The sequence below is a fragment of the Trematomus bernacchii genome, unplaced genomic scaffold (genome assembly GCF_902827165.1).
Source record: "Trematomus bernacchii unplaced genomic scaffold, fTreBer1.1, whole genome shotgun sequence".
In the NCBI taxonomy this organism is placed as follows: Eukaryota; Metazoa; Chordata; class Actinopteri; order Perciformes; family Nototheniidae; genus Trematomus; species Trematomus bernacchii.
In genome coordinates this window covers 3137674-3163533 of record NW_022987801.1, presented here as the reverse complement: position 1 = coordinate 3163533, position 25860 = coordinate 3137674, and the positions used below count along the sequence as shown (strand labels likewise).

At 42.2% G+C, this 25860-nt stretch overlaps 4 protein-coding genes across 4 annotated transcripts in view; 1 reads left to right on the top strand and 3 right to left on the bottom strand.

The window, feature by feature from the left end:
* Positions 1-11051, top strand: part of svep1 (sushi, von Willebrand factor type A, EGF and pentraxin domain containing 1) — a 78301-nt gene extending 67250 nt beyond the window's left edge. Inside the window, 12 exon segments of the mRNA XM_034150033.1 lie at positions 219-2932; positions 3029-3263; positions 3577-3732; positions 4210-4273; positions 5303-5476; positions 6237-6413; positions 6942-7121; positions 8399-8569; positions 9799-9894; positions 10354-10449; positions 10562-10655; positions 10787-11051. Coding sequence (XP_034005924.1) covers positions 219-2932; positions 3029-3263; positions 3577-3732; positions 4210-4273; positions 5303-5476; positions 6237-6413; positions 6942-7121; positions 8399-8569; positions 9799-9894; positions 10354-10449; positions 10562-10655; positions 10787-10817 — 4188 coding nt within the window. The 3' untranslated portion in view covers positions 10818-11051.
* A 52-nt stretch (positions 11052-11103) lies between these two features.
* On the bottom strand, positions 11104-14110 carry txn (thioredoxin). The gene is made up of 5 exons (XM_034150034.1): positions 13971-14110; positions 12397-12501; positions 11888-11953; positions 11582-11647; positions 11104-11442 (listed from the first exon to the last, which is right to left on the bottom strand). Exons 1-5 carry the CDS (start codon positions 14097-14099, stop codon positions 11377-11379), a joined length of 432 nt encoding a protein of 143 aa, XP_034005925.1. The 5' UTR covers positions 14100-14110; the 3' UTR covers positions 11104-11376.
* Positions 14111-15291: 1181 nt separating this feature from the next.
* Positions 15292-19212, bottom strand: LOC117497986 (thioredoxin-like). The gene is made up of 5 exons (XM_034150032.1): positions 19094-19212; positions 17593-17697; positions 16646-16711; positions 15903-15969; positions 15292-15716 (listed from the first exon to the last, which is right to left on the bottom strand). The coding sequence occupies exons 1-5, from the start codon at positions 19118-19120 to the stop codon at positions 15661-15663; spliced, it is 321 nt and encodes a 106-aa protein (XP_034005923.1). The 5' UTR covers positions 19121-19212; the 3' UTR covers positions 15292-15660.
* Positions 19213-20439: 1227 nt separating this feature from the next.
* On the bottom strand, positions 20440-25798 carry ptgr1 (prostaglandin reductase 1). Its single transcript, XM_034150185.1, has 9 exons — positions 25713-25798; positions 24928-25054; positions 24698-24743; positions 24509-24568; positions 23774-23941; positions 22939-23212; positions 22758-22863; positions 22065-22183; positions 20440-21925 (listed from the first exon to the last, which is right to left on the bottom strand). The coding sequence occupies exons 2-9, from the start codon at positions 25031-25033 to the stop codon at positions 21815-21817; spliced, it is 990 nt and encodes a 329-aa protein (XP_034006076.1). The 5' UTR covers positions 25034-25054; positions 25713-25798; the 3' UTR covers positions 20440-21814.
* Positions 25799-25860: the final 62 nt, after the last annotated feature.

The following is a 25860-nucleotide window of genomic DNA, read 5'->3' as shown; positions in this document are numbered from 1 at the left end:
ACTAAAGTAAAACAAATTATTTACGAATATATATATTTAAAACATCCCAAAAATAAAGAAAGGAATAAATACAAAAATTCCTTAATTAAAGTTTTAGCACTAAATATTTAAAAATATATATACCTTTCTTATTTGTTTGATAATAATAATAATAATAATAATAATAACAAATAATAAAAACAATTAATAATATATCCCTTTGTCTACCGACCCAATAGGTCAGAGGTCGAGTCACCTTCAACAGCAAGGTGACGTACGCCTGTAACGCAGGATTCAGACTGATTGGTCGCCCAGAGAGAATCTGCCAAGCAAACCGCCAGTGGTCCAACACCGACCTCCCCGCCTGCGTCCTTCTGACCTGTGACCCTCCTCCCAACATCGTCCACGGACATTACCGGGGGTCTGATTTCCAGGTGGGCCGGAAAGTGCAGTACGTCTGTGACGAGGGTTACGAGCTGGCCGGGGACGGCGTGTGGACCTGTCTGAAGTACGGCAGGTGGGACAAGTCGAGGCATCCTCGCTGCTCGCCGGTCCAGTGTCCGGAGCCGCCGCTGGAGGAGAACCACCTGGTGCTGAAGGGCCTGGACTCTGAGTCAGGAACCGTGGAGTTATCCTGCGAGGATGGCTACGTCCTGGAGGGAGCCCGGATCCTCCGCTGCACCCCGTCCCAAGAGTGGAACGACACATTTCCCGTGTGTAAGCTGGTGTTTTGCGGTTCGCCACCTGAAGTGTCGTTCGGTGGCCCTTCCTCCTCCTCTCCCCCGTTCCCTTTCGGCTCCATGGTGAGCTACACCTGCATGGACGGCTTCACTTTGAGGAAAGAAGGCTCTGTGTCCTGCCTAGCCAGTAGCCAGTGGAGCAGTCCTTACCCAGAGTGCATCCCAGTGGAATGCCCTCAGCCGGTGGAGATTTCTAATGGTATTGTTGATGTCCAGGGTCTGATGTACCTCAGCAAAGCGCTGTACAGCTGTAAGAATGGATATCATTTAGCGGGAAACTCCACTGTCCTCTGCGGAGAGAAGGGACTCTGGATAGGAGGCGTGCCTTCCTGCCGCCCAATCGAATGCTCCATCCCTAAACAGATAGTCAACGGAAGGGTAGTCTATACAAAACTGCAGTTTGGTCATAGTGCCACGTACTCCTGCCGGCGTGGTTATCGCCTTCAAGGCCCAGAGACTGTGACGTGCCTCTCCAGTGGGGAGTGGGACATCAAGCCCCCTGCTTGTGTGCAGATAGCATGCACCCCACCCCAACCTATCGAGAATGGATTCGTAGAGGGGCAGGATCACAGTTTTGGCGTCACCATTTTCTACAGCTGCTTTCCCGGCTTCCAGCTCGTAGGCCAAGACCATCTGACCTGTGAGGAGTTTGGCTGGTCTTCCTCTGTTCCTCTCTGCGTGCCCTCCGACTGCGGCCTGCCTCCTCACATTGACTTTGGGCAATATATTAGGGTGGTAGGGTCCTCTGATGCTTCTTCTACAGACACATTAGCTGCACCCATGGACTTGAGCTTCCTCCACGGGACGTATATCGAATACCGTTGCCACAAAGGTTATGACCTCACAACCCCCACCAGGTTGGTGTGTCTGGAGGACGGAGGCTGGAACGGCACGGCTCCTTCTTGTAACCCGGCGGAGTGCGAAAAACCACAGAGTCCGGAGCACGGCTGGATGAATGTGACGGATACGTCCCTCGGCAGTATGGTGAAGTATACCTGTGAGGAAGGATATGAGCTGGAGGGGGAGGCTGTGAGGCAGTGTGTGTCAGCTCGACTGTGGACTAATGATGCCCCGGTGTGTCGGCCTGTCTCCTGCGGCGACCCCGGAGCTGTCGCCAATGGCTCAGCTCAGGGTGGAGCTTTTGTGTATCCCGAAGTCTTGAAGTATGAGTGTAGTGCTGGATTTGTCCTGAAGGGTAGTAACACGATGGCCTGCGGGGCAGATGGGAAGTGGAAAGGAGAGAAGCCTCGGTGTGAGCCAGTGTCTTGTGGTCCTCCTAAAGTCCCCACTGATATTACTTTCAAAGGAGAGCAGTACAGCTATAATGAAGAGATAGAACTGAGCTGTCGGCCCGGTTTCATCCTAAAAGGTAAATCAGTCAGTGTTTGTCAGGCTGACGGCACCTGGAGCCATGAGTCTCCGACCTGTGTATCCGCCCGCTGCGGCAAACCCTCACCAATCCCCAACGGACGTACATTGGGCTCTGATTTCGGGGTAAACACCAAGGTAACTTACGAATGCGATGAGGGATACACACTTAACGGAGATCCAGCGCGTATTTGTCAGTCCGATGGGCTTTGGGACAAACCTGCTCCTCGCTGTGACATCATCAGCTGCGATCCCCCCGAGGACATCAGCCACGGCTTCCTGAACGGCTCCAGCTTCAACTACGACGACGTGGTGGAGTACGTCTGCTTCGATGGCTACGAGGTGTCCGGGGCCCCCATCCTGCGCTGCTCCGCTCGGGGCTCCTGGGTGGGCACGGTGCCTCAGTGTCGGCCCTGCGTCTGCGCCCCCCCCGTGCTGAAATTCGGGTCGGTTCAGGGTCAGGATCGCGCCTGCGGAGACCGAGTGAACTTCCAGTGCGACGTAGGCTACAAGCTGCTGGGTCCCCCTCAGGCCGTGTGTGAGAATGGGGGGGTGTGGAGCCCTGGCGTTCCTGTGTGTGGCCGGGGGAGGTGCACTGTCGCCCCGCCTACAGTCCCCAACGCTGTCCTGCAGGGCGGCAGCAACACCTTCACAGACACCGTCATATACAGGTGTCGCCCCGGCTACCAGTCAAAGGGCTTCCCACACCTCTCCTGTGGAAGAGACGGCAGGTGGGGGCAACCCAGAATCAGCTGTGAGCCGAGGAGCTGCGGAAAACCTCCCGCTGTGGCCCACGCTCAGGTGGAGGGAGACACCTTCACCTTCCCAAACCAGATCACATACGGGTAAACACTGGGGTTATTACTCTCAAGCTTTTCCAAATGTCTTTCTCCTATTTTTTCCCTTTCTTCATTTCCCTGCATTTCTCTCCCACTCTTCAGGTGTGACGATGGGTTCATTTTATCCTCACAGACAGCCTCCCTCTCCTGCCAGAGCGACGGCACCTGGTCCAAACACAGCGTCCGGTGTAGCCCCGCCCCCTGCCTGCTGCCCGCAAACTTCTCCATGTCCCATCTGATAATCAATGGGAAGGAGCTCACTCCGGTCGGGGGCACCATCGCCCTCTCCTGCCCTGCGGGGCTCCACCTGCAGGGGGCAGCACTAGCTGAGTGTCTGGTAGGAAACATGTTGGTCAATTATTTGTCAAAGTCTCTTAGATCTCTAATCTCAATGTGACTTCCTTGTTGAATAATCGTGAACAACTTACTTCTGTTCCTTTATGTGCATGAAAAGGAGTTTCTCATTTTCTAAAAAGCTTTTTCTGTCAATCAAACCCTGGCAGTAGATGTAGAGAAATGCAGATATCACTTTGCTTGAATTAGCCATACTAGGTTTGCAATGACCACTTTGCACACGTCTCTGCTTGTTTCCACTGTCAATTAGATAATAATGAAGTGCTTTCCTTCCCTCTGCTGTATTGTGTGATCAGCTGGGTGGAAGCTGGGCTCCGAGCATCTCCTCAGTGTCCTGCGAGCTGGTGTTTTGTGAGAAACCCCCTCCTCTTCTTCACGGTGTCACCGAGGGGGACAGCTACAACTACGGAGACTTTGTCATGTACTCATGCCTGCCTGGCTTCGACATGAAGGTAAGAAAATTGAAAAAGATCTTGCTTTCAACCTTAAAGTATATTTTCCAAAGTGTTTGAACTCCTAAAAACGTGTGATTTGTATAGTATAAATTGAAATGCTCAGTTTTTGCCCACTCATCTCCTGTAATACAACAAAGGCCTTACTCTTCCTCTCCTGCAAAGGGAATGTAATCATCAGACTGAGCTAATGGCCGATCAGATTACAGAAAGTCACATGATTTCTCTTCAACGGTGAATAGAGAGTGCAGTTACAGAGAAAACAGAAGGAGCTGACTCACTCCATCTCGCCTCTGCTATTTGAATACTCCCCTCAATGAGTGCCTTTTGTTACATTCCAGACACAAACGGCTGACTGTAAAAGCAGCTTTCAGCATTATGGGTCATGCTATTTATGGGGATCGATATTCCCACACTTTGCTGTGTTTAGGTCATCTGCTGTTCTTGTTTCTTTACACTTTGTTCTTCCTTCCACAGGGAGACTCTGTCCAAACCTGCCAGGGGGACAGGACGTGGAGTGGCACCCAGCCGGTGTGTGTTGGTAGGTTTGTTTATACAGCAAGGATGAACCAGGAAATGTTTTGAAGAAAGTCAAATATTTAATCCGTTGCTAAGAAGTCACACCTCAAGAGTGTTGACACCAACAAAGACAGGACACCCCACAAATATGGAAGATTTGCACAAAAATGCATATAGGTGTTATCTCAATGCAGGTACACCATTTATTTCCTAAATATAATATATTCTACAATCTTAAAAGGCTAGACACTCACTATTACTAGCAATTCCCAAGGATTGGAGCATAAGAAAACCACAAAGAGAATTGAAAACAACCTTCTTAAACCTGTTTTTGAACACACACCTTCACACACACACCTTCACACACACCTTCACACACACACCTTCACACACACACCTTCACACACACACCTTCACACACCCTTCACACACACACCTTCACACACACTTTCACACACACCTTCACACACACACCCTTCACACACACACCTTCACACACACACTTTCACACACACACTTTCACACACACACTTTCACACACACTTTCACACACACACTTCACACACACACTTTCACACACACTTTCACACACACACCTTCACACACACACTTTCACACACACCTTCACACACACACCTTCACACACACACCTTCACACACACTTTCAACACACACACACTTTCACACACACTTTCACACACACTTTCACACACACACTTTCACACACACACTTTCACACACACACTTTCACACACACTTTCACACACACTTTCACACACACACTTTCACACACACTTTCACACACACACTTTCACACACACACTTTCACACACACACTTTCACACACACCTTCACACACACCTTCACACACACTTTCACACACACACCTTCACACACACTTTCACACACACACCTTCACACACACTTTCACACACACACCTTCACACACACCTTCACACACACTTTCACACACACACCTTCACAAACACTTTCACACACACACCTTCACACACACCTTTGACAGCTTTACACTTGTCTATTGTCTCCTCAGCCCAGTCCTGCGGGCCTCCTCCCACAGTGCAACACGCTCAGGTCCAAATGACAGGCGACACTCACCTGCACAATGCCAGCTATGTGTGTGATGCCGGCCTGCAGCTAGTCGGCCTAAAGACTCTCGTCTGTGTGGCTAACGGCACATGGAGCCTTCCAGCGCCCACATGTGAAGGTATGAGGGCCGGACACTGAGCAATACACCGAAAGTTCATTGTTATTTTTGTCGTCAAACGAGAGACATCTTCAAGGAGCTAATTACAGGATGTTAGTATATTTTATGAGCTAATTTATTATCTATTAGTATATCTTTTAATAAAGTGTCAAACCGCTCCCTGGTTTTCCACTGCTCATGAATTGCCACTACAATTAGTACACAGGTTAGTTCCCCTCACCTCCCAGTTCCATTTTCGAATCATAAATCTATCGATTAGATTTATGATTAGAAAATTATAAAAGTAGGGTAGACATGTGGAGATTACCCGGCTGAACAAAACGTGATCTGTCTCTTAAATGTGTGTCAACCACAGACCTTATTTCCAGCTATTTTCCAAAACCCTATGGAGAAATTGCATTGCATTTTTGTCGAAGGAACCGGAAGAAGTTTACTTCTGGGGTTTAGGACGCGTCACTGCGGTTCTCTATTAAAAACAAAATAAGTTGAACAAAAAGACAATTCATAAAAGAGATGGAAGTTAGTAAAAAGTGCTTAAGTGCAATTTAAAAAACAAACAGGGTTTGGGCGGGGCGGGGTGGTTGTAACACAAACAAGCTATCATTGAACTCGTAAATCTGAAAAGTAGCAAACACAAGAAAAAAGAAGGAACATTTTAGATTTTTCTCCAGCTCTACCTACGTCTAGAGTTTATTTGACCAGAGTACCGTTTCTCTTTCTGTGCCATGATTTCTACCTCCATCCTTTTCCCTCTGGTCAGTGGCCAAAGGCTGCGGCAGCCCCAGAGAGGTGCTGCACGGCAGGGTGCAGGAGCACAGTCTGAACTCGGGGCGCGCCGTGGAGTTCCTCTGTGACAAAGGCTACAGGCTGGTGGGAGACTCCCTGGTGGTGTGTCTGGGGGGCAACACCTGGAGCTCCACCTTCCCCACCTGCCAACGTGAGACACACGACTGAGAGACATGCATGCAAAACGACTGATTTGATATGAGATAATGAATGTATTACTACACCCCGCTCTGGTTTCCTGTTGTGGTTGACATCACTGTCAGTTACCTTACACAAACTGTGAACTTAGCAAACGTTTGCAACACTTACATCACACAGTGTGAGCTAACATTGAGTTTCCCCATCTGTTTCACAACATAGCCTGTGACAACATGGTCAATCAGACATATTGATAGACGCTTACATCAGGAAATGTGTGAAGATGTGACGTTCAAATGCACCCAAGAAGTACATTCTTAAATAATGTTGTGTTTAATCCAAATGATGTTGCATTTAAATATGTCTTAGGCCCATTATGTACATCTCATCTGTCTTTGTTAAGCTTGTAAGGTGTGACTCCTCTGTGGAATTCGGCAGTGTCTGGGGTGTTGTCTCACCAGATTAGATTACATGTTGAAGAGTTTGCGTGTCAATTGGGTAAACATTCATTCATTAACAATGTCCTCTCTGTTCCTTGCAGCCAAGTCCTGCCCGGCTCCTCCAGGCTGGGGGGGGGACAGAAGGGACGGGCCCCCGCAGGAGTTTCATGTGGGACAGTCGGTGCGCGTCCCCTGTCCCAAAGGTCAGCAGGTCAGAGGCAGCGGGACCGTCTCCTGCAGGCCGGACCAGACCTGGAGCCCCCTCAGCGCCGTGTGTGAGAGTACGTATCTCATCTGAAGGGGAACAGCTGTGCATATCCTCTTTGGGAAATATGCAAATATACTTTATTTATTTTATTTAAAAAGCCTAAATGATATGATCACATAGTCCATCAATTAAAAGATCTTGACTATTCTCAAATATAAATACTGACAGATATTAGATTGGTGAATATCCTTTGCTTATTTTAGTTTTATTTTGTTTACTAGAGTTTTCTACATTTCATTCTGCTTTATTCATATTTAATATATTGTTTGAAGTTATTTTATCACTTGATTTGCAGTTAAATAATACGATAACTTTATTGAATATACATTATTATAGTTCATTTAATTTTGACAGATAATGCCAACAGTGTTTGTTCATCATGTGTGTACGTAAAAGTGAAAATGCTAATGCTAAAGAACAATATGTTTAGCTTTTCCTTACTCATTCTGAGATGAAGTTCATGTGATTTAAATATGTTCCATCAAATCAATGAAATGTCATAATGAAGATAACGTAATCAAACTAGCGAACCAAGTAGAAGTTGTGTATTTGATGCACACGTCTGCATGCTCCCCGTGTGTTGTGCCCACCGCTTCTCCACACCTGCACGGCTGCCCGCTCCGGCCTCTTTAAGTCATCTCTGATTTCTGTCTCTCGCTGAGCTTCTATGAAAACAAACGATGCATCAAACACCGTCCTTTACGCTGGGCTAATTACAGGCTCCTCTGTGGCTGGCTGCTATGGCAACCTTTGTCGCCTGATCTTTCTTACGCCCTGAATATGCAACACAATGCTGCTTCTGTTGCTATGGCTCGTTGTTTGTGTTTGCATGCTGTTCATTCTCCTGTGTGCATGCATCATGAAAGGTAGACCACGGACTGTGGAGCCACACGACTGAAGTGTCGGACACATCTGGATACTTTGCATGAAATTCAATGTCTTCACAGGTGATGAGGGACGTAGGAAACACCGCTTGACTTCCTTCAATGGACACAGACTTCTTACTCTGCAGGACACCATTTCATAATAAGTGTTTTATAGATTTCAAATAGGTAGACAAAAAAGAACATTTTGGAAGGCCCTTTTATTTACCCTTCTGAATGCTTTTGTTCAGGTGTTTCTTTTATTTTGTCCACTTCCTGTTTACTTAAAATGGCCTCTTCGCTGAAACTGAAGAGTGATACGCTAATCGACTCTTAAGGCCATTTAGTAAAAGAATCAGCTGTACCATTGAGACAGAGAAGAGAAAGCGTGTAGTGAGTAACTCATCCCATCTGGGCTGTTGTGCAGGGGTGTCCTGTGGCCCCCCCCTCCACGTGGCCCACGGGGTGGTGCGGGGGGCGGTGTTCCAGTTCGGGGACGTGGCGGTGTACTCGTGTTTTGGCGGCTACGCCATGGAGGGCGTCGGGAGGAGCAGGTGTCTGGAGAACGGCACCTGGACGCCGCCTCCAGCATGCAGAGGTAGAGAGAGAACACCCGGGACCCTTCCTGCTTCCTCTCACTGTCTCCTCCTTTCACACATCGCCGTGCTGCTTCCTACTTCTTAACTCTCCTATGGACTGCTCCTCTCGTCCCCAACTCATACGATTTCCTAAAGGATATGCGCCTGCTCTCTCGCTGTCCCCTAATGGCTTCTTCTTACTCCACTTGCATGTGAACAGAATGCGAACTAGCAGGTTTCCTTTCCTCCTTCCAAGATAAAGGGATAGTTTGGAGGTTTTGAGGTGGGGTTGTATGAGGAACTTCTGCGGTAGTCGATGGGGATCACACCCCTCATTTGGAGAAACTGACATTAGAAATTGCAACGAAGCAACGCAATGTACTGCTGTGTACGGGGCTGGCAGCACGATGTATTTTAGCCACAAAAAAATGTTAGTTTAAGTTTATGTTATATTTAGAATATTTTCAGTTTTATAAGATACCAGACTCTATTGACTATCTTTTAGGTGTCTACAAATATGTTTTGTTGTTGCCTCCATCCACAGCAATACCTAGCTTTGCTTTGTTGCCGATTCTGCTGTCGACATCCATAAACTGGCTATAGATGATGCCTCGTACAACCCCAAATTGAAACTTCCTTTTAAGGGTGGACACCGCAAACGTACATGTGACTGTGAGATTCATATATGATTAATATCTAGAGTCTGGATCCAGCCCAGTAAAGGAAGGAAGAACCTTGTCATGCCAAAAGGTAGCTTGTTACTGGCTCTGCCTGAGAGTGAGAAACAAATAAACAGGAACGTAAAATAGACACATCTCTCAGCTGGCAATAGGCCAGGTGACCAGAATCTAGTTCAGATGTCAAAGTGGATCCACAAGCAGAACAAGACGGACCAAGAATCCCTGAAGTATGTGGGGCAGCAGGTAGAGGGGAACTAGCTTTCTTCTTGAACAACTGTAAAGGAAGGAACATTACAGACTAATGACACACACACACATTCCTGTTTCCACAGAAACACACACACGTCAGGATGTTAGAGGAATTTAATCTGCACTTTGTGAATGTTGCTGTTGTTCTAATGCATGCATGACGTTGTAGAAACTGTTTTTTTTCCTCTTATTTCACCAGAAAGGGACTGAAATGTTCTCTCTCCTTTGTATGTGGACACTTGAAGAAGATTGTCTACTGTATGTGAAGTATACAAATGCGTGTTTATTGTGTACAAACATACAATTTGTGTGTGTTCCAGCGGTGTGTTGGTTGCAGTGCCAGAACGGAGGCGTGTGTCAGCGGCCAAACATCTGCTCCTGCCCCGAGGGCTGGATGGGCCGCCTCTGTGAGGACCGTGAGTGTTTAAAAGCCCTTAAACTGTGTGTTACAACTCAAACTAAAATCTCGGCAAAACGGGAATCCGCCCAAAACACAGTTCATGTTAAGGCCTTTAAACACACTGATCAATCTCACACAATCAAGCAACTAAGGAGGAATCCTGCGTGATCATTCTGTGAAATATCCCAAAATATATAACTATTATTTTTGACTGATATAGCAATTGGGATATGACTGTCAAAACTAGAGTTAAAATTCTGCACGTTCCAGCTTTGCAAAAGTGAGGATGTTTTAGTTATAATATTTACAGTAAATTGAAAGGTTTGGAAAAACGTGTGAATATGTTTGTACGTTGAAACTGGCACTGAAATAAAAATGTAATATACATATATACAAAATATTTGAACAGTTCAGGATTTCCACAGAGAGGAGTCTGATGACCTTAAATGACTTCCTGTCTCCTCTCTAATGACAGCTATCTGCATCCTGCCGTGTCTGAATGGCGGCCGCTGCGTGGCCCCCTACCAGTGTGACTGTCCCTCTGGGTGGGCGGGCACACGATGTCACAGCGGTGAGTCACATGTTTAGGAGGATGTATGTGAGGGAAGCTGCCCACATGCTGGGAGCGTAAGTGCTACTTGTTGGGCTGTGATTTATGAATGTGTGTGTGTGTGTATCCACAGCTGTGTGTTCATCGCCTTGTCTGAATGGCGGCAGGTGCATCCGGCCCAACAGATGTCACTGCAGTCCGGGGTGGAGCGGGCACGACTGCTCCAGGTGATTAACCAATAAGAAAGTTATTAAAAAGTGTAACTGTGTGTTAACCCGAGTGCCTTTAGGACATTTTGCAACAGTCTTAATTCAGAATTGTTAACCAGATTAAAAACCATTTCTCCTTTTCTTTGCAGGAAAAGGAAATTAGGATACTATCACATGTGAATCGTCCAATGAAGGGAGTTCTTGTATAGTAAACTGACTCATTCATTCTCATCTCTCTGCAATGGCGAAGCAAGAACCATTTTGTAAAATAAAGCTGTATTTTTTCATATAGAGACTCAACAGTATTAAACATATGCTGCTATATACTTGTACGATGTGTAAAAACTATTGATGTGATTGTCCAATGTATATGTGTAAACTATTCTCACATTTGTATTAAAGCATAAAATACCATTTCATGAGATTTTGTTGTTCACGTCGTGATAATCAGAAAAGTACAAAGTTCCTGTTACTCATTTATTTATTAAATCCACAATAAACACAATTTACAAAGCCAATCTCATATTAAACAGAATTCAAAGTGACCATGTTTCACCACATGTCAGCATACACTGAACTAACAGGACTACAGGAGGTCACTAATACACGATAAGTGGAATCAATTATTGTTTCTTGTATTGTGTGGCATAGAAGACCTAATGGTTATTTTACATTACATGGCAACATTGGCCACCGTGTTTTGTACACAATGTGTGTGTGTGGACTGCTCCCTGGAGATCTATGTCCTCAAAGCTACCAGTTTGCTTATCAGTGTTGCATCGTTGGCACCAGTGAGCTCATCCACCTTAAATGCAGCACAGACAGAATGATTAATGACAGCTTGAATTAAAATATAGATCACTAGGATAGAATGTGTTTGCTTATGCTAACATTAAAACTTAAAAATGTTAATGTCAATATTTGCTGTATCTTCTCATGCTCACCTTTTTTTCATTCTTGTAATAAAAGAATGTGGGCATGGCTTTGATGCCGCACTTTTCAGAAACATCCTGAAAAGGGCAAAACAAACATACTGTAAGATGGATGGACAGTCACTGCTACACCCTGGATGAAAACAACATGTGACCCATATATATGTGAAGCACACAATAATATCAGAAAAACACTGAGTTTTTTATAGCGTCCAACAGTCAAAATAAAAGGTTTCGTTATTGTTGTCAAAAATGTTTAAAAAGCTGTTGACTGAGTGCTAACTAGCAGCATTTTTTTTTTTTAATTAATGCACTTACTGTAGCAACATCCACGTCCACCACCAAGAAAACCACATTGGAGTTTTCAGGAAGATCCGCCTGTGCCTGAAAGAGAGTCGACCAATGAGCATTAATAAACACAGAATACCTGCTGCAATGTGATTGGGAGAGAAGAGGGAATTGATGCACAACATTCCTTGAAATCTTGGTTCTATAAAAGTTATGTGCAACCATAACAAAGATTAAAAGAAACAGGCTGGCTCTTCCCTATTCAAAGAATGTTGCCCGAGCGGTCCTCTGGGAGCATGCGTAACTCAGGGAGGGGCTTCCCTTCCACTAAAGCTGCCACTGTGTCTCAATACATCAGAACCATAAATCCACAGATAGCAAGTGACATTTTGTTGATTTAAAATCATTTCAGTGTTTAAAAGGATTACCGTCTGTGCCCATAATCTAGTGTCTTTTCTCTCCATTCAGTTCAATTCACTGTCTTTTTTTAACCATACTAAAATAATCACAAGATTTAAGAGCCAAAATCATCCTCTTACCTTAAATACTGGGCCAATCTTTTTGCAGGGGCCACACCAACTGGCTGTGAAGTCCACCACCACCAGCTTGTCTCCAGCCTCCTTCAGGGCTTTATTGAACTGCTCCTACAGAAAATGAAAACATATTTGAAATATAGGATTAACAACTTAAAATGGAAAATAAAATAATTACCACCATGTTCTTTGAAATATAATAATTCAAAAAAGTTTGTAGTACAAAGGCTTGATCATTATTTAAGGTATGGGTTGAAATATATGCTTTTTGAATGTCGGTAAGCTACAAAAATAAAAAACTAGACAATGCATTTCCTGCTGAAACTGCGTCTGAATATGTTTGACAACTTTCAAAGTTACCATGGCAACGTGGAGTGATCGTGAAAAAACTATGTTTAAAATGTGGTCATGCCAATAGAGCCCCTTTGTATTGTATACTGACCCATTGACAGTTCATACGAAAATATCTCTGACTTTGTGGGGCTTTTATTTTGAAAAATAAAGCTGATCCTGGGCTTCTTGTTTCTTCTTGTTCGGTGAATTTGTAGGACTTTTATTTTGAAAGAAAACATCCATCTTCCTTCGCTTCCTGTAAAGATACAGTAACTCTTTGGTGCTTTCATTTTGAATAGGTATTGTGGCAGGGAGAGAGAGACACAAAATGAAATGTCTGATGTCCAAATATGGGAGATTATTCCCTAAAAAAAGAGGGTCTGGTGGGAAAAGAAGTGTGTGTGTGTGTCTGTCTAAATAAGTAGCGTGGAAAGTCTCAAAACATCCAGTGTTTGTGTGCGCGTGTATCAGTCTGCCTGTGGGCGTGTCTTCTCTGATTAGATGATGTCACTCAGGTGTGTGGCCCTAATCTTCCCAGCAACACAGTTACCCGAGTCCCATTCAGAATGCATTGAGGTTTATCTGACAATTCTGCCCTCCTGTTTAAAAAACGACGGCTCCTATTAAATACATCAGACCGTGAGCACCAGGGAGCCCTGATTAACCAATCCGTGTGCATTTTCTGTGTAAAAATGTGAAGATGACAGCAGTTTTTATAAAGTTTTACTTCTTGCTAGTCTTAGGAAAAAAATAGAACACATTTAACATGGGCGTCTATTAGGAGCAGGGTGGACTTTGTGTCACTGATAACTAATTATTGGGCCAGAATGGTTGGTCAGTTTGATATGATGAAGGCATCGAGACACGGCTGACTGAAGAGTCTGTCCCATAGATACAACTTTAATAGTTTGAATGAAGTGCGTAGATGAAGGTATGCGGAAGAAGGAGCAGCATCGTGCAGATGAAAGAGGATTTGGAGTTTCCGGCAATTGAGTTACATGTTACAAAAAAAAAGTAAAAAAAAGCTGAATATTTTAAAACGTTTCCATGATTAAATAGTTTCCCCATCATGTGCGGAAATAGCTGAATATTTGGATATTTGAATGGTTTCTGAAGCTGAAGAATGCGGAAGTTATTAGAAGCCAAAAAGCGTGGAAAAAACTTGAAGACTATACATAGTGGGAATGCTGCTGAATCAGCACCTGTTTGACAAAGTTTAACAATAAAAGCTACAAGACAACACTTACCAGATTGGTGATATGGTAACCCCCATGATAGCTGACTGTTCTTTGAGCAGATGATCCGAAGACTGAAGTTTGGGAACTCCTGAAAACTGTTAAAACCCAGCTGAGACTTAACCACGCCCACTTCCGCATCAACGTAGCCCTGCGTCATGGACACTTTGGAGGGACTTGTACTTTACTTGAGTATTTCCATGTTTTGCTACTTTGTACTTCTACTCCACCACAATTCAGAGGTAAATAGTGTACTTTTACTCTATCAATTTAATATCTTTAGTTACTATCTTATAATCAACACTTAACTAAGACTTTAGTGACACCTGGAGTAAATTCACAAGCTACCCTGCAGCATACAAAGTCATTAAAACTAGCTGCACCTTTACCAGCTTTGACAACACTTTAATGTATCAATAATTATTATCAAAACGTTTAATATATTATTTTGAAATGGACCAATTTTCATAATGAGTACTTTTACTTTTGGTACTTTAGTATATTCTGATGCTAATACTCTGTACTCTTACTTGAGAAACATTTTGAATGCAGGACTTTTACTGTAACAGAGTATTCCTACACTCTTATACTTTTACTCAAGTACAAGTGAGTACTTCTCGCACCTCTGGTCATGGGTGTATCGTTCATTAATCTACTAAGGAAAATATGCTCTATGAAGTTACTGCTGCTGTTAAATTCATATTTCGTGGGATGAAAACACAGGGTGGCGCTCTAATGATGCGTCGATACTTTCTTAATGCGGAAGTGGTTAAATCTCAACTCAAAGTCCAACCGTTGTTATTATACATCCATGAGTCCGAACCAAAGCAGGAGATTTTTGTAAAATAAAAGTTTTTCTCATTTTAGTCAAACATTTTTTAAAAGCTGTTGACTGAGGTAACAGCGCCCTCTGCTGGCTCGAGGAAAATGGCAGAGACTTAGAATAATTGTCAATTTTCAAAAATGTCTCAGTGTTTACTGAGTTGTGTGGGGTTTCTTAAACGTTTACAAATATGTCGTGATATATGTGAAGGCCTAGCAAGTCATGCATATATTGCATAACTTTTTCTTTTTTTAAATATTTGTACACAATCATACGTTTTGCGATTCATGCGGATTAAGTTGCTGATCGCAGGGTGAGCAACCATAAGTTTCACTTCACTTTTCAATTTGAATGCTAACCTTGGTAATGAAAAAAATATTCCACGTTTATAAAGCCCGTATAAAACAACACCATAATGGCGCACGGTGCAAAGTAGGTGCGGTTATTGTAGTCCTCTGTACCGGACAGTAAAATAGGGTTGGATGCATTTAAATATGAATCAGAAAAGTATAAAAGTTCCTGTAACTTAGCATTTATTTAATTATTAAATCCACCTTAAACACAACATACAAAGAAAGTTCCAGAGTCAGGAGCAAAGCCAATCTCATATAAAACAGAATTAAAATTGGTCATCATGCTTTAATCAAACTTCTGTCAGGTAATACGCACACTGAATTAACAGTATTACAGTATGTCAACAAGACATGATGAGTGGAATAAATTATTATGTCCATTACTGAGAGGAACAGAAGACGTAATGGATTTTGTACGTTACGTGAAACTGGGATTTCACAAACATGTACAGAGGGCGATATTGGTTTCTGTGGGTTTTATACAATGAGGATGTGTGGGTGGATTGCTCGGTAGATGTCTATGTCCTCAAGCTTTCAGTTTCTGGATCATTGAATCTTGTTGGCTCCAGAGAACTCGTCCACCTGAAAGACGGCACAGACAGGAGGATTAAAGACTGTTTGATAAAAAAAACAATGACACTTTCATTTCTTAAAATGTAAATGTGAAAATCTGTGGCCTGTAACGAAATGTTTACTTATGCTAACATTACAACTTATTTTTAAATAAGTGAGAATATGTCAATTCTTGCTGTATATTGTCATGCTTACCTTTGATCCATTCTTGTAATATTGGAATGTGGGCATGCAGCCGATCTTGCAAATATGAACTCACTTCCTGAAAATAACCAAAAACAAGGACAGTTTAGATGGATTGAGCTAAGGGGACATAAACACTTTGGGGAATACAGTGAGTATTTATATCTTATTAGGATAATTGTTTGTTTTTTGTAGACAGGAATATTGTCCACAAAAGAAACAAGCCGTATCAAGTTAACAGCTTCACAGATCAGAAACCCCCACATATGTAAACACCACCTTTTTGTCAGAATATGTGTCAATAACAATAAGCCACCACCAACATACTGTTTCAAAAGACGGCAATTATCAACAATTTATCCTTTCATTATGGTCCAGCACTGAGACAGAAAAGCTTCAGTCACATTGAGCCAGCTGTGGTTCCACATAGCCCGGTTGAAATGGATTTTAAGAATAGCTCACATTGCTTTGAGTATTAACGACATGGTAACCCCCCCCCCCCCAACCAAACCAGTCAAAAGAACAATTTGGTTAATCCTTCTCTCGCCCCTCAAGACCGACCTTTCTTCACATTGCCTGTTACAGATATGGTTACCATACTAGATATTTTCAACTTCTATAATTCTCTGATGAACCAGGAGCAGTGTTACTAGTTGCCCAATGTGATGGCTCGTGCTGCGTTGTTGTGGATCACTGAACTAGCAGCAGCTGTAGTAAACTTATATTGAATCTCAATTGAAAATAAAGAAGCTTACATCAGCGTCATCCACGTCCACCTGCAGGAAAACCACGTTTGCGTTCTCAGGAAGAGTTGATTGATTCTGAAAGTGTCAAACAATGAGCGTTAATAAATGATGCACGTGATTGTGAGAGAATAAATTGTTCATTTCTTCTCTTTGAAATCATGGTTATCTTATTGACTTAAGTTCAGCCCCCATGGGTCTTGTAAAGCAGGCATCTCCCTACTTGAGGTTAGAAACAGCTTGAAAAGGGGTTGCCCAGAGCAACAAGAGAAGCTGTCCTAGAGCAACATGTGTCCCTCGGGGAAGGGATGAATCTGAATATTTACCTCGTATTCGTTTGTCCTCAGACTGGGAAAGTGACCAACACAGCATATGGAACATTTATTTTACTTGGTTCTCCTTTTCTAAGCATTCTAAAATAATTAAAGGGTCCCCTATTATCTGTTTTTCATCAATATTTTTATAGGTCTCAGATATATACTAAACATGTCTCTGAAGTGTTGGCTCCAAACACCAAACAGATCATGCATGTTGTAGCATCCCCAATCACCTCTGTTTCAAAAGTGCTGATTCTCTGTCTGTTACTTTAGATGAAACAAGGAGCCACTCCCCACGCCACCTCTGAGAGAATTGGTTAAAAGAACACCATAGGCGCGTTTCACACCGGGAGTACTTTTCCCCGTACTTTTTCCCGTTTAGTACCTTGGTTGGTTATTGGCTAATGGTTACCAAGCCAAAAAATCTTTATGACATCATAAAGTGGCCAAAATCTGATCAGCTCAATTCAGACAGGTCAGGACAAAAAGTGAGTGAATCTTTTTTCCTGAACGTTCAGAATCTCTTTACACAGAGGGGACACATGTTGATGTATAAAAAGACATGAAACAAGTGGATTTTGCATAATAGGTGACCTTTAAAACTATGGCTTGTACAGGACTTGAGTGTCAAAATCTGCTTACATGGAATTCTGGGCCAATCATCTTGCAGGGGCCGCACCAGGTGGCTGTGAAGTCCACCACCACCAGCTTGTCTCCGGCCTTCTTCAGTTCAGCCTGGAAATCCTCCTACAGAAAAGGAACACAGATTTGAAACTTGATCAAACCATAATGGATTCATGCCTAACTAAACATACTTGTAGCAATTTGGAAACTGATGTTATTGATATTCACTCTGTTTTACTTTGTGGTGGCTGTTTCGTCCCATGGTCACACATTGTTTTTATTATCGTTATAGTTCCAGCAAAACAGTTAATATGTAATGACTCTTCCCTTTAAAATAAAGACAACATTAACCATTAACTATAATATCAGAAGGTTATAAAAAAAGGTGTGGTTTTATGATGGTTATAAACTATGAACTGGCATGTTTCTCAACGAGGTTTTTTTTTCTCCACCAAACATCCGGGGATTACCATCACCTGTACATCATACAGTATGTGTAAAGTACATTACCGTAACCACCCCTCCGACACACTCAATGAATGAACGGCCGGCTGTGGACGGCCCGCCATGCAACGTGATGCAGTATATACATTAGCTACAAGTTGTTATAACTTTAGCATCTCCCACCCGCAAACAAACAATAATAATGAATAAAACCAACGTCACTTATGCAGAATTGTTGGCGTACAGTCAAACAAGCACTCAGACAAATGCTACTGGTATAAATGCTTGTTTATAAAAAGGTTCATGGATGTATAAAGAGAACTGGATACACATATGAGGGTTGCCAAGTCACGCATGAGGCTAAAAACGGCCTGTGCTAAAAGTACCCGTATGTGGGCCTATAGAGCATGCGCAGTTGGGTTTTCCCGTAAGCCCCGCCTCCGATCTCCCGCTCTCGGCTCAGTTAGATGGATGGAGAGGGAAAATAACTCTGGAATCAGGCTTTAAGCGCATTTCACTACTTTTAGACCATAATGATTAAAATAAGGGCTATCAAATTGTTCGCACTGGGTGGCTGATTAAGTAGAAAAAAGGTATCCGCTGATTTACAGACGTCAAGTTAAGTCAGTGGGAAAAAGTATTTTGGGCCAATGACGTCTGGACTGACAGGGAGTGTAGTACCGTCGATTGGCCACTACGACATTTGCTTCATTGCCCGGCGCACTTCTTGGTTAAAGTCCACAGCGTTCTCTTTACACAGCCATGGTGCAGAGTAACAGAAACACACATGGTGGCGGCCAACGTTATTCACGCTGATTCATCCAGTAACGTTGTTTCCATTAAGCGAACTTACAACTCCATTAAGGCATTATTAGAGGCGTGTTTTCTATCCAACGCACCGTTATTTAAAAGAAAAACCTATTAAAAAAACGAATATGGAGAATGAGAAGGGGAGAGGTGAAACAGGCAGCACCACATCGAGCAAGCTAAAATAAATCCACTATTTCTTTTTTTTTTTACAATGGTTCTTCTAAAAGCGTTCAATATCAAAAGCTGCGGAGCAAAACAAACTTACCAGACTCTCAATGATGATAACCCCCATGATAGCTGTTGAGTGTTCGAGGTGATGAAGCAACGGTTTGGGAATCCCTTAACTCCAGAAGACACGCCGCGGTTTTATGGCAGAGCGTCAAGCTACACGAGCAAAGTCCACCACACGGCGGAAGTACTATCAAATAAAAGTAGTTGTCTATCACATAGCGTTAACAGCATGGGTGTATATCTGAATTTAAAATTGGTGCACATTACACAATTACTTTATTAATTTGTTCAGTTGTGAAATAATGTAACTACTGTTATATACCACATTTCATTCTACAATGTTACAATTATTTTTAAAATACTGCTGCTACTGTGTACTTCTGTAAAGTGCAAGGACCCCAAGATCATACTTAAGTACAATACTTGAGTAAATGTACCTGACTGCATTACATCACCGGTTTTTTTTCAATTTGAATTGAGCGTTACAAAGCTTTTTATAAGAAAGACTCTTATTTTGAAGGGGCCAGCGATGTAATATTTTCCATTCTGGTTGCTTTACGCCCAAATGTCATGAGCTGCTGGGTGTTAACGGTATCAGCCACATTTGTCTCCAGGTCAATCATGTAATTGTGTTTATGGGTGTTTTCTTGTAATCGTTTGGAGGAACAGTCAATTTAGAGATAAAGCTGACTTTAAACAAAACATAGGTTACAGGGTAGGCTTTAAGCTACAGTACTGGGTTACTATTTTATGAATGAGTAATAATATAATATTGTTAGATAATGTGTCGTATTATGTATCTCCTGTGTATTATAATGGTTTCATTAATGGCAGCGAAAGTGGTTTTACAGTAATTCCAGTCACAATGACTTGACGAATTCCTTTACCGTAAACGACTGAAGTCAGAGCAGCTCGATTTCCTTACAACCATGCGTGAATTCCCGTCACCACGTCATCTCTTTTTCTTCAGCCTTTTCCAAACATGAGGTGGTAAACAATACTGTTATTACATGTATTTTCTAATTGTATAGATATACTACTATATGCAACAATATCATTAATTGTTTTGGAAATGTGCTTTTTTTTTTAGGATGTCTTCTTAAAAGTACATGTTCACTACTTTGTTATAGAAGTATAAACATTTGCATTAGTGTCCGGACCAGACTGATATGTAAGCAGGTGGGTTGATGTGTTCCCAAAGTCTAACCAGTAAAGAGACTTGGCATACAACGTTTTTAATGTGGTTAATGTTCACAAAACAAAAAAATCCTTATCAACAATAAAGATCAGTCATTTTATTAAATCAAAATCTTATGCTATTATACATGTTTGTCTGAGAGAAATAAAGTAGTTTAATTTCAAAGTGATATGGAAAAGGTCAGTATTTTGTAATATTTTATTTTGTTGGAAGTTAAAACATTTTTAAGCGTCACGATAACATTTGTAGTAACTGGGGAATTAAACTCGGTATAATAAGCTAATTTTCTGGTAAGTGCAATTTTGGAATTGGTCCATAGGGTCCTGATCATTAAGGGAAAAAATAAAACATACTCCTGTAGGTATACAACTCCAAATATCTCCCCAAACTGGGGAAACCTTGTGATTTTCTACCGGAACAAACAGCAGCCCTTGTTACCATGGAGCTCTCATTACCATCACAAGCTTATGAAATTCTAATTAGTGTCTAAAAATACGGTCTATTTCCTGATCAAATAAAGGCTGCACTTGGCAGCTGAGGGCTAACTCTATTATGTCGAATACACTCATTTGAGGATTGAAAGGAGATCACATCTTCAATCGCTTTCTCTTCTATTCTCCTCCGCTTCAAGTGCAGGACACGCATACATTTGTACTAGAATTACACTGGATAGATACTACAGTCTGCAAAATAAAGCCCAACACAAAGGTAAAATATACGATGTCAACAGAAAATCTGAGGAAAAAAGCCCTTATTTGTTTTACACAAACTCTCACTAAATACAACACATATGTTATAATAGCATTACAATAATGTACGAATGCAGCAGCAGATCTGGAAATCTTGTCCAAGTACACTCAAATACAGAGACAATTGTCTGGATAGTGGTCAAAACTTGGAAAAATGTTTTATATTAGTACGTATACTACTAGTGTGTTACCATGTAGGGGCATATGAGAAAGACATGCTCAATTGTCTTGTAGAAGTAATCTTAAAATTGATGAATTAATTAATTGTTGCTAGCCCTGCAAATTATTTAATGGAACATCTTTGTCTCATTTCTGTCTGTCTTTCTGCTAGCTGTGTGTTTCCTGCCACATAGGCTGAAAAAGAGATTATAACATCTGTGAGTGTCTCTTGGTGTTCAGACAAATACTCTTGGCGGACTTGGCGCAGGTACTTCATCTCTTATCTTTAATCACCAGTGTGTGTGTGTGTGTGTTTCCACCGTGTTATATCCTAATGAACTGAGTGTGTAGGTTCCAAGACAGTGTCTCCAATCCTGATTATTTAAAGTCACTTTTCTTGTCTTTATTCTTTAAATGCAAAACAAAAAGTATGATCCTTATCATTAATAAAAAGACCTAGTGGTGCAGTATCGTACACTTATGTAGGGACGTATATTTTCAGTCTTAACTCACATTCTATATATCACATTTTCCATGGACATCATGTTAGTATACACATATCTGGTTGGTTATAAGCTCTATTAATCCTTCATGTATGAATCCTGTAATAATGTTACATTAAACACAGGTTCTTCTTCTTTGCTCCACATCAGACTGCGACGATAGCCTTGCCGACGTTTTCCCCCCGCAGTATCCCCATGAAAGCAGCTGGCATCTTTTCAAAGCCCTTTGTGATGTGCTCCCGACACTGCAGTTTGCCCTGCGGATGGAGAATAAATAAATAGATTAGAGAAATGACACTGAAGGAGATACACAGGCAACCCTAAGATAAACTCTAAAGACACACGTGAACAATTCTGAATTAGATCTAATATCGTAACTTGTTTTCAGACACCAACCTCTTTCAACCATCCCATCAGCCTCTTCAGGGACTCGGGGTTCTTGTGCTCCCACCTGCTCTGCATGAAGCCCTCCATCTTTAGCTGCTTGAAGATCATGGTCAGGTGGGGGAATGGACCTGAGAGAGAGATACATGGTTAAAGAAAAGAAAACTATTTGATCAAGACAGATTTCTCTTTACACATCTCTCAAATGTCAGTAGTGCAATGTCGCCCTCTAGTGAGGAAAAACAAACATTATTTGATAGGGTTCCAACACTTTTTCCAAAGTCAAAATCAAGCACTTTTAAAGATGTCAACACCTTACAGATGTGGTATTTTACACATGTGTAAAGCGTGCATACAGTATATGGATAACTTCACTACGACATCATATTCAACCAGGTGTTATGGTGCTCTAAAACACCTTAATGATGTTTCGTGACAGTATTCTACAGAAGGGAGGAAAGATGTCAGGAAAACACAACAACCTGTCATGTTTCATAATGTCTTACCTGTCTGTTCTATTGAAACTTCAAGCAATTTCAAAGACTTTGAGACCAGCATGTTCAAATGTAAGGATATCCAGGAGATTCAAATATGTGCAGTTTTATTTAAGCACAGTTTGAACTGCATTTTTCTTCCTCAAGGAATTTAAAGGAAAAATTAGCAGGACTATTAATAACAAGAAAATTCAAGCAGGGAAGTTCCCACCTGTTTGGGGTGTGGAGTCATTGTACGTGGAAATGGCTCCACACACAGCAATTCTTCCAAAATTCTTCATCTGCTGCAAGGCAACACTTGAAGAAAGTCCTCCAACCTAAAGCAAAGAATATGATTTAAACACTTAGCCAACAATGTTAAAGTAAGCTGTGAAATGTGTCAAACCACTTACGTTTTCGAAGAAGCAGTCGTATCCGCCTGGAGAAGCTTTCTTCAGCGCCTCCTCCATGGAACCAACAGTCTTGTAGTTGAAGGCCTCGTCGAAGCCCAGTTCTTTGAGGAAAGCCACCTTGGCATCAGTCCCTGCGGACCCCACCACCTTACAGCCCTTGATTTTAGCAATCTGGCCCACCACGGAGCCCACGGCCCCCGCGGCAGCATTCACCAGCAGGGTCTCGCCCTTCTGGAGGCCCAGAATCTCTTCTATCCCGTACAGAGCTGTCAATCTGGGAAGGACAAGGAAGAGTAAAACTAACAAAAAACTGAAAACAGAGACGAAATGTTTACCTTGAGTTCCACAGAAAAGTCTGTTTGACCTTTGCAGTGTAAACTCTTAGTTTCCACTCCAAGGTCATCAGTGCTTATAAGATGACTTCATCTCACCAGCAGGACCAAACATCTGGAGCCTGACACGTTTATTTGATCAAAGACAGACGAAACTCAGCTGTTCTGCTTAACTGAGAGTCTCTCACTCTCTCTTAAACATTACCAGAAGAACGGCAATACTTTCCCAGATAAGCGGTCTAATCTAACATTTACTCAGGGATGGTCAGGTCTTTCTTCTGCATAATAGTTCACAGATAAGAGAAGCCAAAACAACCTTCCCCTTTTGGCTAGGAGGTGACTCAAAAAAGAAGGCATTGTTTGTAGTGAAACAAGTTCCACAGCTGTCCAGATGTCCATAAAACGATCATAAATGCTGACAAAACATGACACTGTGAGAAAATGAAATGTACTTTAACTTCTGGAAGTCTGGCTGCCAGACGTGAAATGTTTGTATTTCTTACCCCGGCATGCCGATGGCACCCAGAGCCAGAGACAACGAGACGTCTTGCGGCCACTCTGGCATGATGGGAACGAGACCCATCCCGTTGCAGACTGTGTGGCTCCTCCAGCCACAACGACCAACAACATGGCTTCCCACAGGAAATGCTGGGTTGTTACTTTGAATCACTCTACAGAAAAGAAAAATAACAACAGAAGAAGAAAGAAAGCATATGTCAATTAAGGGTGTGTCACTGGGCTTTTTTTAAGTTTGAAGACTAAAGCCATATGGATGACACAGGAGTAGGTACTTTAAACATGACTAATCTTTATACTGGGTTGTGGTATCCTAGACATCTTTATGACGTCAAACCATGTTTCAGATGTTTTATATGCACTTTGGTTCACAAAGTTACGAAAATGCGTACCATGTGCGTGTACAACAGATCATTGCGACGTTGTTTGGAAAGTTTGGTCACTGAGTAGTTTATTCTGCATGTTTATTAGCAAAAAAACATTTCCACTGTAACAGATTGTGCGTGTAAGGCTACGCCAAGAACATTTCATTTATCCACTTTCGCTTTTTAGTCTCTGTAAATCAAAGGCTTAAGTAATTATTAGCAGGTGTAGGTTCTGTTTCAGTTAACATCAGGGCATGCACGTTAAATCATGATAGATTAAAGACATTCCTGTGTGTGTGTGTGTGTGTGTGTGTGTGTGTGTGTGTGTGTGTGTGGCGGTGTGTTTGTTTTCCTTACTTGGCCACTTGAGATCCGATCATCACATCGCCTTCATTCATGCGAACCCTACTGAAAGGCCTGGAGAGACATCACATTGTTAGATTCTTGGAAGTTGCATTAATGGGTTAATTGATTTGTTAAAGAGAGTGCTGCTTACAATACTAATGGTGAATGTTTTTTTTATTCACAACCGTATTATCCACTCACCTCATGTATGGGTCCACACTGAGAAACACTGCTTCCAAAAGCACCTCTGAAACAGAAAGGGACATTGATGAAAAACAAGCGTCATGAAGAACAGATGTTTTCCAATTCTATATGTGACTCAACCATACTGACTCATGTAAACTGTTTTAATGTTTGCCATGAAAAACATAGAGTTTGAATTACTTGGCTAAGTTCTTATAAGAAAAGAATAAGGACAAAAAATAACTTACCTCCATCTTTTGGCGCAGGCAGCTCCTCCACCTTGAGCTCAAAGTCGCTGTCCTTCGGGAAGCCGTCAAAGTGCTTGGTCAGGATCCACGTCTTAGCTTGGACCATGATTATTTTTTTTTAGGGCAGCTGTGAAAGGTAGAACAGATGCAGATACAGTAACAGTTAGTCAGAAACAATAACATCTTAATTTCTTCTTATTAAGGCAGCACAATGTCAAGTCAAGTTATCCTGGGTGTGTAGTGTGTACTAAGAGGTAATGACAGATTTATGTGCATGGTAAGGGACATCCAAAACCTGCTATGTAAAACCATAAAATAAAAACAGGGAGAAGTATTTCCAATCATGCTCTCTTTGTACAACTCAACCACATCCTTGACCTGACATTTTCTTGGAAGGATTTCCTCCCTGAAAACAATGATTCTATTTTTAATAGGGTTGCAGGCAGGCATGTGTAAAGTTGGTATGTGATCATACAAATGAACAGGCTGTAAGATAACACTAACACCCAGGAAAGTATGAGTGTGTAATATGTTAGAAAAAGCAAACAACATAACATTACAAGCTCATAAGTGAGAAGTGAACTCCTAGCTGTGGGCATGCAGGCTGCTCTATGTTTACCTACTGATGCACCTTCATCCATATTAGCATGCATCAAGTTAGTTTGAGATATATATAGATATTTATCTCAAACTAACTTGATACATGCTAATATATACATATATATATAAATATACAGTCTATGGTTATTACACACAGTCCTGTCAACGTTATTTATATCACTTACCAGAAGTAGTTCTCATCAAAGGAAAGGCAGAAGAAGAAGTGAGCTCATACAGAAAGGAACAGGGCAAGCAGCGCGGGTTGGTGAACGCGTGGGAGGAGAGGAGGCGGGAGTTATGCTTCATCCTAGAAGCTGATTGGTTGGAGGTTTG